We start from the raw sequence: 15,651 nt of genomic DNA on the forward strand, positions 1-15,651 counted from the left end.
ATACCCTGGCTGAGGAGGACCTGGAGTTCTCTCATTTGGTGCTGCAGAGTCATCCGCACTCTCCCGCCCGTTTGGGAGCTTTGGTATAATCCCCATGGTCCTTACGGAGTCCCCAGCATCCACTAGGACGTCAGAGAAAATAAGAATTTACTTACCGATAATTCTATTTCTCGTAGTCCGTAGTGGATGCTGGGCGCCCATCCCAAGTGCGGATTGTCTGCAATACTTGTACATAGTTATTGTTACCAAAAATCGGGTTATTGCTGTAGTGAGCCATCTTTTCTAGAGGCTCCTCTGTTATCATGCTGTTAACTGGGTTTAGATCACAAGTTATACGGTGTGATTGGTGTGGCTGGTATGAGTCTTACCCGGGATTCAAAATCCTTCCTTATTGTGTACGCTCGTCCGGGCACAGTATCCTAACTGAGGCTTGGAGGAGGGTCATAGGGGGAGGAGCCAGTGCACACCAGGTAGTCCTAAAGCTTTACTTTTGTGCCCAGTCTCCTGCGGAGCCGCTATTCCCCATGGTCCTTACGGAGTCCCCAGCATCCACTACGGACTACGAGAAATAGAATTATCGGTAAGTAAATTCTTATTTTAATTCGATAGAATATGGGCAACCAATGGAGAGACTGACGGTGTATCTTGCAGCTGCATTCAAAATAGAGTGTAGTGGTGAGAGTCTTTTCTTGGGAAGTCCAGTAAGACTATCGCAATAATCAATGCCGAAGATCATGCATGGATAAGAGTTTTTGCAGTGTCTTGTGTAAGATCTGGTCATATTTTGGATATGTTTTTTTAGATGCATGTAAACTGATTTAAAGATAGATTGAATGTGTGGCACAAATAACAGTTCAGAGTCCAGGATGACACCTAGGCAGAGAGCTTGTGGTGTAGGGTAGATTCAAGTTGTCAACTGTTATGGAGATATCAGGTTGGTAACTACCCTTCGCTGGCAGGAATATAATTCTGTTTTGGAACTGTTGAGTTTGAGCTGGCATGATATCATCCAAGATGAAATGGCAGAAAGGCATTCAGTGGCACAGCCCAATACAGATGGTGACAAATCTGGGGAGGATAGGTAGATTTGAATATCCGCGTACAAATGATACTGAAATCTAAAGGAGCTTATTAGTTTACCAAGAGACGAGGTATAGATTGAGAAAAGCAGAGGACCCAAGACTTGAGCCTTGCAGTACTCCAACTGAGGTAGTGAAGAGGAGGTGGAATCAGAGAAGTGAACACTGCAAGAGCGGTTATATACTGTAGGTAGAATGAGAACCAAGAAAGAGTGGTATCCTGAAGACCTAGGGATTGTATGTAGCATTTGTATGAGAAGAGTGGTCAACAATGTCAAAAGCAGCAGAGAGATCTAGAATTATAAGAAATGATTAATGGCCTTTAGATTTAGCAGTGACCAGATCATTCACTACTTTAGGCAGTGCTGTCTCTGTGGATTGTTGGGAACGAAAGCCTGACTGAAGTGGATTCAATAAGTTGTGGGAGTGAGGAAGGTGTGTGAGGTGAGTGTAGGGAGTCAAGTAACTTGGAGAGGCATGGGAGCTGAGCGTCTGGGTCAGACTTGTGTGGGTTTTTTTTTCAGAATGGGGGGAATCACTGCATGCTTGAACAGAGAAGGAAATATACTAGTAGAGAGAGACAGATTACAGATTTTAGTTAAGGTTGGGATAAGCACAGAAGACAGTGTTTTACTGACCTGTGAGGGTATAGGATCAAGAGGAGAGGTAGTAGAGTAGGGGGATGAGAAGAGTGCAGATACTTCATCTTCACTTGTGGCATCAAATGAAGAGAGTGCCAGAGGGTTCAGGTAGGGAATGGAGCAGGTCACTGGCTGAAGACGAGCATACCATTTCATCTAGGATTTTATCAATCTTGTCATTAAAGTAGGAAGCAAATTCTTGTGCACTGATAGTAGGTAGTGGAGGTGGGGGGGTAAAGAAGTGATTTAAACTCGCAGCGGGTGAAATGAGCGATGTGCTAGGTGTCCCAGATGTGCCAATCTATCACCGGCGATAGCGACACGCGGGGCCACGCATCGCTACCACTGAGGGGCATTCACACGAGAGATTTGTGCTTAAAATCTAAGCAACTGAGCAGAGCTTGGTAAATACAAGATCAAGGCAGTGGTCCTCCTGATGAGTAGAGAGGAGTTTAGAGGCATGTAGAGATTGTAGACTGTCAATAGCAATATTGAAATCACCCATGATTATGGTGGAGATGTCCGAGGATAAAGTGTGGGCGCCAGGCCGAAAAAGCTGAAATATAAAAATATATTAAAAATCAATGTAACAACGTCCAGCTCACCATGTCAATACCTTACTTCTGTTTTCTGCAACCAAAACTTTTATTATCCATTGCTTGCTACATTCTTGTATGGCTCTACAAGTTGCAATCATAAGTGATGTTCAAGTGGTTCCACTTTGTTATGTTGTGCATTATGTAGCTAAAGGATATATCATGTTTCCTTTCAACTTCACGGTTATATTCATTTTGTGTTTCTTTTTAAGCTGGTTAAACTATAGCTCATTTTGTCTCTTCAGCTTTTAAAGCACCCACTTTTTTCCTTCCTTTTGTTGGACTACGATCTCATATACTTGAACTTTGGAGGGAATTAAATTCGGACTAACATGCCTGGCCTTTGTGCATACAGTATTAGCCAATTACAGTAGTATTTTGCAATGCCGACATGACGCGAAGTGCCATTACGGCATGGCTGTAAATTCCCCCACTAAGTATATCTTAATTTATTATTTTTTTGTCCCCCCCCCCCCCCCCCCCTTTTTTTTTTTTTCTTTAACCAGCTGCTAGAACCCTTGATCCACATTTTAAATCAAAGCTATACTTTTGTGGGGTGTGATACGGGATCCCAGTGGTCGAGACGCATGACCACAACGCCATCCCGACAATTACAATGCAGACAAGGGACGGGGTAATTTTTTTACCCATCTCCTGCACCCTATCCTAACCCGACTGGGGAGATGGCAACAGATAACCCCCCCTCCCCCCCAGTGCCTAACCCTAAATCTCCCTCCCTCCCTCCCTCCCTCCCCGGTCCTAACCCTAAGATTGTCCCCGATACTAACCCTCTGGATGTCGGTTGTCATTGTTCAGACGCCGGGTTTCCGAGTGGTGTGGGGATTTCGGTGCAATCACATGATCGCCAGCATCCACAGTGTAGGGATGCTGACCACATCCCCTTTTAAATAGTTGTACAAATTGAATAATGAAAAAACAACTCGAAGTGGAGCCATGGTTCTAAAATATGATTTAAAAATGAACTGTATACTGGCTGAATAAACTGGTTTATTACCTGATCTGCCAATATTGGGGTCGATTCAATTCCGAGTGAATTGAATAGCGCCGGGAGGGAACGCCCAGAGCTATTCAAGCCAGCACGATGCAAAGTCAGAGAATACCTGTACTTGCGGACTAAACAGGATGTTTAGTCACAAGAACTGGCATTCTGCGACTAAAGTGAATCGCTGCTATGCTGTTTGCACAGCGCTAAGGCACAAAACCGCTTTGCAGATCTAGTTTTGTTGGATTTCTGCTCGCACCCCCGTGACTCAAAGTTTGGAAACTACATTAACTGTGATTTAGAGGTTACATTTCCTGGTTGATAAGGGCCCTACACATTTAAAGAGCTAACTGAACGATAGGAACGCTTTCATTCATATCGTTCAGTGTGTATGCGCCAACGATAAACGATGCGCGGCTCCACGCTTGTTCATCGTTTGTGCCGGGTCGCTTATACATGCATGCCAATATGGACAGTCTTGTCCACATTAGCATGCAGTGCTATGGGGCTGGGTGACGGAGTGAAGAAACGTCACCCCAAACACCCCCCCCCTCGCCGTCGGGCACCTAGGGGGCCAATCGCCTAATGTGTAGGGCCCGTTAAACTGGATAAAGATCTGATTGAACTTGTGTAGCAAAACCGTCATCTCAATTCCAAATAGCATTTCAATGTGCATTAGTACTACTATGTACAAAATTACAATGTCATCAATCCAGTGGTCTGAAATGTAGGTGTCCATATATTATGTATGCAGTGTTCTCCCCAGAATTTTGCCAGTCGGTGGTATTAAGAAGTAGCTGAGTGAGGGCAGTGTCATCTGGCTGGACACAGAGGGAGATATTCAATTGTTTGAAAAGTCGGTTGGGTGTCTGTCTTCTCCAGTCTATTAGATAGGAAAAAAAGACACCCTACTGACTTTTGAATACCCTCAAGAGAATTGTTTTTAGCAGTGCATGCCGACAATCTGCCTGCCCTCTCTGCAACATTCCCGAACTCCAGGCCGTGCCCAGTCCCTTATAGACGAGGGAGATATTGCTGTTAATCTGCCTGTCACAGTAACCGAAGGTGCAAATCTGACTCTGGTTTTGTCCATCAGATGCCTGGAGCAGGGTAATGCCGGGTGGCATATTAAAAAAAAAAAAAAAAAGTCGAGGCACCGGTGAAATTTGTCTTGGGGAGAACAATGTATGTAAATCTAGTGTGCGTGAGGTCCAGCAGCATATTGTAATGTGTGCCTTTTCACATTTATTTGGATATACTACTCGTTCCCCCTCTGCCTGGTTGCTCTTTTTTTTTTTGCGTTCTTGTGTGTATCTTACCACTGATGAAAGGAAATTTTATAATCCTTTAAAGAAATAGAAGTGAAGGTTCATTGGCCTTTTATACACAAAGTAAAGGTTATTTGATGTAAGTGTACACATTGTAGAGAGATAAATTTACACACAGTTGAGATGAGAACATGAGAAACCCTGGGATAAGTGCATAAACCCATTTACAGGTTTACAACTTCCTGCGTTATAAATGTGATGGATACCCGCTGATAATATGTAGGACTGTTATTGCTATGTAATGCACTTTCTGTGTTATATCCGCATAGTATGTTTTTCTGTTAATATCATTCAGCATATTTAATCATGCTATGACTGCTTGTCTATAATTTATTTTATTATTATTTTATCTCTTAATACAGGTTTAAGTGGACATCCCCCAGATCTTGAAAGGAGGCAAGAAGTATTTGGAAAGAATATTATACCTCCTAAAAAGCCAAAAACATTTCTTCAGTTAGTATGGGAAGCACTACAGGATGTAACGTTAATTATATTAGAAATAGCAGCCATAATATCATTAGGCCTTTCATTTTACCGACCTCCTGGTGGAAATAATGAATGTGAGTATTTTTCTTTTTTTTTTCTTTTAAATATTATTCATTAATTTTATTTTTACATTTTTTTTTTATGAAGTCTTCCGTTGAAACAAGCATCAATCAGTCAGTCTCAACATAGTAGGAATATGGGCCCTCATTCCGAGTTGATCGCTCGCTAGCTGCTTTTAGCAGCAGTGCAAACGCTAAGCCGCCGCCCTCTGGGAGTGTATCTTAGCATAGCAGAAGTGCAAACGAAAGGTTAGCAGTTCTGCTACTAAAAAATTTCATGCAGTTTCAGAGTGGCTCGATACTTACTTCTACCTTGCGATGACTGCAGAATGTTTAGTTCCTGGTTTGACGTCACAAACACACCCTGCGTTCGGCCAGCCACTCCCCCGTTTCCCCAGCCACTCCTGCGTTTTTATCAGGCACGCCTGCGTTTTTCAGCACACTCCCTGAAAACGCTGAGTTGCCGCCCAGAAACACCCACTTTCCACTGAAAAGCATCGCTCGAGCTTGTGCAAAACTGCATAGTTTTGTGTGAAAGTACCATACGCATGTGCAGAGGGATCAGTACTAAATGCCGCCGGCCGGAATCCCGGCGGTCGAAATCCAGACGCCGGAATCCCGACCACACAATCCCGACAGGGGTGGCGAGCGGAACGTAGCCCCTTGCGGGCTCGCTTCGCTCGCCACGCTGCGGGCACGGTGCCTCGCTACGCTCGGCACACTTATATTCTCCCTCTATGGGTGTCGTGGACACCCACGGAGGGAGAATATGTTGGGATTGTGGCGGTCGGGATTCCGGCGTCTGTATTTCGACCGCCGGGATTCCGGCCGGCGGCATCTTGACCGCATCCCTGTGCAGAACAGCCGATTTTTAGCCTGATCACTACGCTGCAAAAAACTGCAGCGAGCGATCAACTCGGAATGAGGGCCATGATGCAGTGCACGGAATAAGCTTGAGCAGAGAAACACATGCAACAACCAAGAAAAACGAAGCTTCGTTTTTACCAGTGGGTATATATAGTGAGTTAGCAGGCAAAGTAGGTGATTGCTGGGAATGGGGTATTTGGTGTGAGGTAGGGGCTAGTGGCATGTTGATGGAGGCTGCCACCGAGTGGTAAAGTGTACAAAGCTGCAGTTCTCAAATACTTGTCATTTGTACAAAGTGAATTTAAGCAGTGAAAGGCATGAGTCAGAGCTACCAGCTCAAATGGTATACAAAATTTGGAAAAGAACTAGCAGAACCCCTCAAGGTGCACGTTCTGTGAATAGCAAATGCACTGGGGTCTGCGTTAAGGGACCCACACATCAGCAATTAGGGGCAATTCCCCATTCTGCCGATGACTGACTGTGTCTGGTGATAGTCAAAATATAATATATGATGGACCATATCGACTTGCCAATCTCTCCCCCACCCCCAGCAAGTTGGGAAATTTGTAACGCTGTGTTTTGTAGATCAGTGGTTTCCAAACTCTGTCTTCGAGGACTCCCAACAGTTCATGTTTTCCAGGTCACTTAGCAGGTGCACAGGTGTATTCCATACTCACTGACGCACATTAAAAGATCCATAAGGGCAACTAATTTCACTTGTGATTTTGTGAGGAGACCTGGGAAATGTGAAATGTTGGTGGTTCTTGAGGACCTAGTTTGGGAACCACTGGTGTAGATGATCCTTTAGGCTTGCATAAAAAGTTGTGACTTCCATGTTTTTTATTTTGCCTTCTTGTATTAAAATGTGATTGTTGGAAATGTTTTCCACTAAAACGTATTGAAATGCTGGAGGTTTGAATCTTTCATTAGGTTTGACCTTTTGGGTTTAAACTGCTTGTATGTCTGTCCCCAACTTAACCTGTAAATCAGTGCACTTCTTTTCTAATAAGAAACCAAGAACTTTCTGCTCTCACACAATAACCACTGCTACATACATAGTGTTAATTGGTTAGAAAACCTACATTTCAATGCAGAATGTAAATGCTGACCTGGTCAACTTTTACAATGTAGCACTTGGAATAACCTTATAACCTTATATTCACATAAAATCCATATGAAACAAATAGTGCAAAAGGTTTTAAGCAGGTGTGGAAAGAATGCTGCAAAGTAAGAATATTTTCAAAAATAGAAGTGTTAATTGTTTCTTTTTATCAATTAACAAAATGCAAAGTGAATGCACAGAAGAGAAGTCTAAATCAAATTAATATTTGGTGTGACTACCCTTTGACCCCAAAACAGCATTAGTTCTTCTATGTACACTTGCACACAGTTTTTGAAGGAACGCAGCCGGGAGATTGTTCCAGACATCTTGGGGAACTAACCACAAATCTTCTGTTGATATAGGCTTGCTGAAATCCTTCTATCTCCATGTAATCCCAGACAGACTCGCTGATGTTGAGATCAGGGATCTTTGGGGGCCATATTATAACTTCCAGAACTCCTTGTTCTTTACACTGAAGATAATTCTTAATGACAATGGCTGTGTGTTTGGCTACAAATTTATTCTGCAGCAGGACAAAACTCCAATCAGGCACCTCCCTGATGACATCATGCGGCTGTGTCCGTTGCTATAGCATGACGTCATCAGGGAGGGACGCACCGGCTGGCGCACGCGGGAGAACGGAGGGCTGAGGCGTGCATAAAAGTCATGTCTGTTTTCTGGTATGTATGGAGTTCTTGGAAAAAAAAGTGATAAACCGAAACGTGTAACTGAACTGACTCAGACAGTCGTTCATTCATGTACAGCAAGTCCCGTGAGTGCCACCCTATACAGACCGGATTGATTGGGGTTCAGAAGACCCAGGAGGGCACCAGGGCAAGTAATGTTTTTTGCAATGGAGTGCCGGCACCTGTAATATTGTGTATATGTATGTATGTATGTATGTATGTATATGTGTGTGTATGTATATATGTATATGTGTGTGTGTGTGTGTGTGTGTGTATATATATATATATATATATATATATGTGTGTGTGTATATATAACATTTCTCTATCGTCCTAGTGGATGCTGGGGTTCCTGAAAGGACCATGGGGAATAGCGGCTCCGCAGGAGACAGGGCACAAAAAGTAAAGCTTTAGGATCAGGTGGTGTGCACTGGCTCCTCCCCCTATGACCCTCCTCCAAGCCTCAGTTAGATTTTTGTGCCCGGCCGAGAAGGGTGCAATCTAGGTGGCTCTCCTAAAGAGCTGCTTAGAAAAGTTTAGCTTAGGTTTTTTATTTTACAGTGAGTCCTGCTGGCAACAGGATCACTGCAACGAGGGACTTAGGGGAGAAGAAGTGAACTCACCTGCGTGCAGGATGGATTGGCTTCTTTGGCTACTGGACATTAGCTCCAGAGGGACGATCACAGGTACAGCCTGGATGGTCACCGGAGCCTCGCCGCCGGCCCCCTTGCAGATGCTGAAACAAGAAGAAGGTCCAGAATCGGCGGCATGAAGACTCCTCAGTCTTCTTAAGGTAGCGCACAGCACTGCAGCTGTGCGCCATTTCCTCTCAGCACACTTCACACGGCAGTCACTGAGGGTGCAGGGCGCTGGGAGGGGGGCGCCCTGGGAGGCAATGAAAACCTATTTTTGGCTAAAAATACCTCACATATAGCCTCCGGGGGCTATATGGAGATATTTAACCCCTGCCAGAATCCGTTAAGAGCGGGAGACGAGGCCGCCGAAAAAGGGGCGGGGCCTATCTCCTCAGCACACAGCGCCATTTTCCCTCACAGAAAGGCTGGAGGGAAGGCTCCCAGGCTCTCCCCTGCACTGCACTACAGAAACAGGGTTAAAACAGAGAGGGGGGGCACTAATTTGGCGTTAGAAATATATAAAAAAGATGCTATAAGGGAAAACACTTATATAAGGTTGTCCCTATATAATTATAGCGTTTTTGGTGTGTGCTGGCAAACTCTCCCTCTGTCTCTCCAAAGGGCTAGTAGGTCCTGTCCTCTATCAGAGCATTCCCTGTGTGTGTGCTGTGTGTCGGTACGTGTGTGTCGACATGTATGAGGACGATGTTGGTGAGGAGGCGGAGCAATTGCCTGTAATGGTGATGTCACTCTCTAGGGAGTCGACACCGGAATGGATGGCTTATTTAGGGAATTACGTGATAATGTCAACACGCTGCAAGGTCGGTTGACGACATGAGACGGCCGACAAACAATTAGTACCGGTCCAGACGTCTCAAAAACACCGTCAGGGGTTTTAAAACGCCCGTTTACTTTAGTCGGTCGACACAGACACAGACAGGGACACTGAATCCAGTGTCGACGGTGAATAAACAAACGTATTCCTTATTAGGGCCACACGTTAAGGGCAATGAAGGAGGTGTTACATATTTCTGATACTACAAGTACCACAAAAGAGGGTATTATGTGGGATGTGAAAAAACTACCGTAGTTTTTCCTGAATCAGATAAATTAAATGAAGTGTGTGATGATGCGTGGGTTCCCCCCGATAGAAAATATGGGCGGTATACCCTTTCCCGCCAGAAGTTAGGGCGCGTTGGGAAACACCCCTTAGGGTGGATAAGGCGCTCACACGCTTATCAGAACAAGTGGCGGTACCGTCTATAGATAGGGCCGTCCTCAAGGAGCCAGCTGACAGGAGGCTGGAAAAATATCATAAAAAGTATATACACACATACTGGTGTTATACTGCGACCAGCGATCGCCTCAGCCTGGATGTGCAGAGCTGGGGTGGCTTGGTCGGATTCCCTGACTAAAAATATTGATACCCTTGACAGGGACAGTATTTTATTGACTATAGAGCATTTAAAGGATACATTTCTATATATGCGAGATGCACAGAGGGATATTTGCACTCTGGCATCAAGAGTAAGTGCGATGTCCATATCTGCCAGAAGATGTTTATGGACACGACAGTGGTCAGGTGATGCAGATTCCAAACGGCACAAAGGTGTATTGCCGTATAAAGGAAGAGGAGTTATTTGGGGTCGGTCCATCGGACCTGGTGGCCACGGCAACTGCTGGAAAATCCACCGTTTTTACCCTAAGTCACATCTCTGCAGAAAAAGACACCGTCTTTTCAGCTTCAGTCCTTTCGTCCCTATAAGAGTCATATCTGCCCAGGGATAGAGGAAAGGGAAGAAGACTGCAGCAGGCAGCCCATTCCCAGGAACAGAAGCGTTCCACCGCTTCTGACAAGCTCTCAGCATGACGCTGAGACCGTACAGGACCCCTGGATCCTACAAGTAGTATCCCAGGGGTACAGATTGGAATGTCGAGACGTTTCCCCTGCGCAGGCTCCTGAAGTCTGCTTTACCAAGGTCTCCCTCCGACAAGGAGGCAGTATGGGAAACAATTCACGAGCTGTATTCCCAGCAGGTGATAATTAAATTACCCCTCCTACAACAAGAAAAGGGGTATTATTCCACACTATATTGTGGTACTGAAGCCAGAAGGCTAGGTGAGACCTATTCTAAATCTAAAAAAATTTGAACACTTACAAAGGTTCAAATCAAGATGGAGTCACTCAGAGCAGTGATAACGAACCGGGAAGAAGGGGACTATCTGGTGTCCCGAGACATCAGGGATGCTTACCTCCATGTCCCAAATTTGCCCTTATCACTAAGGGTACCTCAGGTTCGTGGTACAGAACTGTCACTATCAGTTTCAGACGCTGCCGTTTGGATTGTCCACGGCACCCCGGGTCTTTACCAAGGTAATGGCCGAAATGATGGTTCTTCTTCGAAGAAAAGGCGTCTTAATTATCCCTTACTTGGACGATCTCCTGATAAGGGCAAAGTCCAGGGAACAGTTGGAGGTCGGAGTAGCACTATCTCGGATACTGTTACAACAGCAGGGGTGGATTCTAAATATTCCAAAATCGCAGCTGATCCCGACAACAAGTCTCCTGTGCTTAGGGATGATTCTGGACACAGTCCAGAAAAAGGTGTTTCTCCCGGAAGAGAAAGCCAGGGAGTTATCCGAGCTAGTCAGGAACCTCCTAAAATCAGTGCATCATTGCACAAGGGCCATGGTAAAAAAATGGTGACTTCCTTCGAAGCAATTCCAGTCGGCAGATTTCATGCAAGAACTTTTCAGTGGGATCTGCTGGACAAATGGTCCGGATCGCATCTTCAGATGCATCAGCGGATAACCCTATATCCAAGGACAAGGGTGTCTCTCCTGTGGTGGTTACAGAGTGCTCATCTTCTAGAGGGCCGCAGATTCGGCATTCAGTTTTGGATGTTGGTGACCACGGAGGCCAGCCCGAGAGGCTGGGGAGCAGTCACACAAGGAAAAAATTTCCAGGGAGTGTGATCAAGTCTGGAGACTTTTCTCCACATAAATATAGCTAAGGGTAAATTTATAATGCTCTAAGCTTAGCAAGACCTCTGCTTCAAGGTCAGCCGGTATTGATCCAGTGGGATAAAACATCACGGCAGTCGCCCACGTAAATAGACAGGGCGGCACAAGAAGCAGGAGGGCAGTGGCAAAAACTGCAAGGACTTTTCGCTGGGCGGAAAATCATGTGATAGCACTGTCAGCAGTGTTTCATTCCGGGAATGGAAACTGGGAAGCAGACTTCCTCAGTAGGCACGACCTCCACCCGGCAGAGTGGGAACTTCATGGGGAAGTTTTCCACATAATTGTAAACCGTTGGGAATTACCAACGGTGGACACGATGGCGTCCCGTCTGAACAAAAAACGGGACAGGTATTGCGCCAGGTTAAGAGACCCTCAGGCAATAGCTGTGGACGTTCTGGTAACACCGTGGGTGTACCAGTCGGTGTATGTGTTCCATCCTCTGCTTTTCATACCTAAGGTACTGAGAATTATAAGACGTAGAGGAGTAAGAACTATACTCATGGCTCCGGATTGGCCAAGAAGGACTTGGTACCCGGAACTTCAAGAGATGCTCACAGAGGACTTATGGCCTCTGCCGCTAAGAAGGGACTTGTTTCAGCAAGTACCATGTCTGTTCCAAGACTTACCGCAGCTGCGTTTGACGGCATGGCGGTGGAACGCCGGATCCTAAGGGACAAGGCATTCAGGAAGAGGTCATTCCTACCCTGGTCAAAGCCAGAAAGGAGGTGACCGCACAACATTATCACCACATGTGGCGAAAATATGTTGCGTGGTGTGAGGCCAGGAAGGCCCCACGAAGAAATTTCAACTCGGTCGATTCCTGCATTTCCTGCAAACAGGAGTGTCTATGGGCCTCAAATTGGGGTCCATTAAGGTTCAAATTTCGTCCCTGTCGATTTTTCTTCCAGAAAGAATTGGCTTCAGTTCCTGAAGTCCAGAAGTTTGTCAAGGGAGTATTGCATATACAACCCCCTTTTGTGCCTCCAGTGGCACTGTGGGATCTCAACGTAGTTCTGGGATTCCTCAAAACACATTGGTTTAAAACCAGTCAAATCTGTGGATTTGAAGCATCTCACATGAAAAGTGAACATGCTCTTGGACCTGGCCTGGACCAGGCGAGTGTCAAATTGGTGGGTTTTTTTTCTCAAAAAAGCCCATATCTGTTTGTCCATTCGGACAGGGCAGAGCTGCGGACTCGTCCCCAGTTCTCTCCCTAAGGTGGTGTCAGTGTTTCACCTGAACCAGCTTATTGTGGTGTCTTGCGCCTACTAGGGACTTGGAGGACTCCAAGTTGCTAGATGTGGTCAGGGCCCTGAAAATATAGGTTCCAGGACGGCTGGAGTCAGGAAAACTGACTTGCTGTTATCCTGTATGCACCCAACAAACTGGGTGCTCTTGCTTTTAAGCAGACTTTTGCTAGTTGGATGTGTAATACAATTCAGCTTGCACATTCTGTGGCAGGCCTGCCACAGCCAAAATATGTAAATGCCCATTCCACAAGGAAGTTGGGCTCATCTTGGGCGGCTGCCCGAGGGGTCTCGGCTTTACAACTTTGCCGAGCGGCTATTTAGTCAGGGACAAACACGTTTGTAAAATCCTACAAATTTGATACCCTGGCTAAGGAGGACCTGGAGTTCTCTCATTCGGTGCTGCAGAGTCATCCGCACTCTCCCGCCCGTTTGGGAGCTTTGGTATAATCCCCATGGTCCTTTCAGGAACCCCAGCATCCACTAGGACGATAGAGAAAATAAGAATTTACTTACCGATAATTCTATTTCTCGGAGTCCGTAGTGGATGCTGGGCGCCCATCCCAAGTGCGGATTATCTGCATTACTTGTACATAGTTACAAAAATCGGGTTATTATTGTTGTGAGCCATCTTTTCAGAGGCTCCGCTGTTATCATACTGTTAACTGGGTTCAGATCACAGGTTGTACAGTGTGATTGGTGTGGCTGGTATGAGTCTTACCCGGGATTCATAAATCCTTCCTTATTGTGTACGCTCGTCCGGGCACAGTATCCTAACTGAGGCTTGGAGGAGGGTCATAGGGGGAGGAGCCAGTGCACACCACCTGATCCTAAAGCTTTACTTTTTGTGCCCTGTCTCCTGCGGAGCCGCTATTCCCCATGGTCCTTTCAGGAACCCCAGCATCCACTACGGACTCCGAGAAATAGAATTATCGGTAAGTAAATTCTTATTTTTTTGGTTTATTTATATTTTTTGTTTTTACAGTGTGCGAAGAAGCCAGTGGTGCTGTAGAGGAGGAGGAAGGGGAAGCAGGTTGGATAGAAGGAGCTGCTATTCTTCTATCTGTTGTATGTGTGGTGTTAGTAACCGCTTTCAATGACTGGAGTAAAGATAAACAGTTCAGGGGACTGCAGAACCGAATTGAACAAGAGCAGAAATTTACAGTTGTCCGTGGAAGCCAAGTTATCCAAATTCCAGTGGCTGATATAGTTGTTGGAGACATTGCACAAATTAAATATGGTAATTAAATTCATATTGTATTAGCTCATCTTACCTGGTTGGAAATGTCCTGCTTTTGACATAAAGTCTGTGTTTCAGGTGATTTGTTGCCTGCCGATGGAGTACTTATTCAGGGAAATGATCTTAAAATTGACGAAAGTTCGTTAACTGGAGAATCTGATCATGTTAAAAAAATGCCGGAGAAAGACCCCCTATTGCTTTCTGGTTGGTATCTCTCCTTTTTCTTTTTGTCTAGTTCTTCAATTTAGTTTGTTTACTATGTTCCATGTAACATGACTTTTAATAGGAGGCTGTTTGATCCTAATACTACTTAAATTGCATGCTGGAAAGAAATGGTAAGTAGAATAGTTTGTTTTCGAAGCCTTATATACAGAACTATTTACACAATAGGGGTTTAGTGTGTTAAATCGAATTATCAGAGCTTTACTTTATTATACTTTACTTTCCAGGCCCTAATTATTGTTTTACAGAACTAAAATCATCTTGAAATTATCAGCAGTTTTGTTTAATATGTAAACCTTTTTTGAAAGCATCTAGCATCTTTTGAAGTTATTTCTTTAAAAAAATTAAAGGACAACATTTTGCAATTAAGTAATGTATTAGTAACAGTTCATTTTTCAGGTTTCTTTTAAGTGCATATATTTGCTCTTTACTTATTAAAGTCAATGGGGTATATTCAATTGGTGTCGAAAGCTGCCGTCTGTCAAAAAGACGGCAGTTTTTGACTTTAAGGTCGAATCGTGATTCGACCTATTCAATCCCCAGCATTTTAATTCGACAAGTCGGGGAATTCGACTTGTCGAATAGTACGTGAATCGGCGGTATAGCTGCCGATTCACATACTTTTGAAGGAAACGGGGCCAAATTCAACAGGATTTGGCCCCGTTTCCGACCATCTCTGTCCTACATAAAAAAATGTCGTACTGAGATGAGAGGGTAGAGAGCCGCTGGCAGACGGGGGACAGCAGCGCCGGAGGAGACTGGAGAGCGGGCACAGTGCCGGAAGAGATGGGAGAGCAGGCACAGTGCCGGAGGAGACGGGAAAGCGGGCACAGGGGGAGAGCAGCGCTACAGTAGCGGGCAGCGTACCCGGAGGATGTCACAGCAGCGTCCACCTGGCTCCAGTAAGCGGGAGCTCGCTTGCTGGAGCCAAGTGGACGCTGCAGTGGCTGTGACATCCCCCGGCTACGCTGCCCGCTGCTGTAGCGCGGTGTCTACATACGTTGGGCCATGTGTTCAATTTCCTTTTTTTTTTTTCCCATTTCTCTTAACTGAGTGAGGCATGCCAGGGGTAAAGTAGTGTATCACCAACAGCTCTTGTTATCAAGGTTTCGATCTGTGCAAGTAGAGCCATGGTTGTTAATGTTCTACATATGTTCAAAACCTTGGGTATGGACCGTTCCACCAGCCCCATCTTCTCACCTTTTTGTGGATCAGCAAAGAAAAGACTGAGCATTTTCTGTTCACCAGGTTCCTGAAGAGCTCATTAATAGAGAATGGGAACAGGTGGAAAGACGTCGGTTTAACCTAATAAGACTTAATATGTATCCCTTTCAGGATGACGTAGCTTCTCAGTGGTGTGTAATGCCTAAAATGTATCCAGCTGTAGTAAGTCTGTCTGTAAGAAAAGAGATTACTTTAGACTGTGTAAGTTCATT

The 15,651-nt window shown here is 45.1% G+C and overlaps 1 protein-coding gene across 10 annotated transcripts in view; it reads left to right on the top strand.

Annotated features, from left to right (window-relative positions):
* The window catches only part of ATP2B1 (ATPase plasma membrane Ca2+ transporting 1), a 356,691-nt gene that overhangs the window by 195,567 nt on the left and 145,473 nt on the right, over positions 1 to 15,651 (top strand). For all 10 annotated transcript variants that reach the window (XM_063927639.1, XM_063927641.1, XM_063927645.1 and 7 more), the window contains 3 exons: positions 5,010 to 5,207; positions 13,739 to 13,993; positions 14,072 to 14,197. In XM_063927639.1, the coding sequence (XP_063783709.1) occupies positions 5,010 to 5,207; positions 13,739 to 13,993; positions 14,072 to 14,197 (579 nt within the window). The remainder of the gene's footprint in view (positions 1 to 5,009; positions 5,208 to 13,738; positions 13,994 to 14,071; positions 14,198 to 15,651) is intronic.

The sequence above is a fragment of the Pseudophryne corroboree genome, chromosome 6, assembly GCF_028390025.1.
Source record: "Pseudophryne corroboree isolate aPseCor3 chromosome 6, aPseCor3.hap2, whole genome shotgun sequence".
Classification (NCBI taxonomy): Eukaryota; Metazoa; Chordata; class Amphibia; order Anura; family Myobatrachidae; genus Pseudophryne; species Pseudophryne corroboree.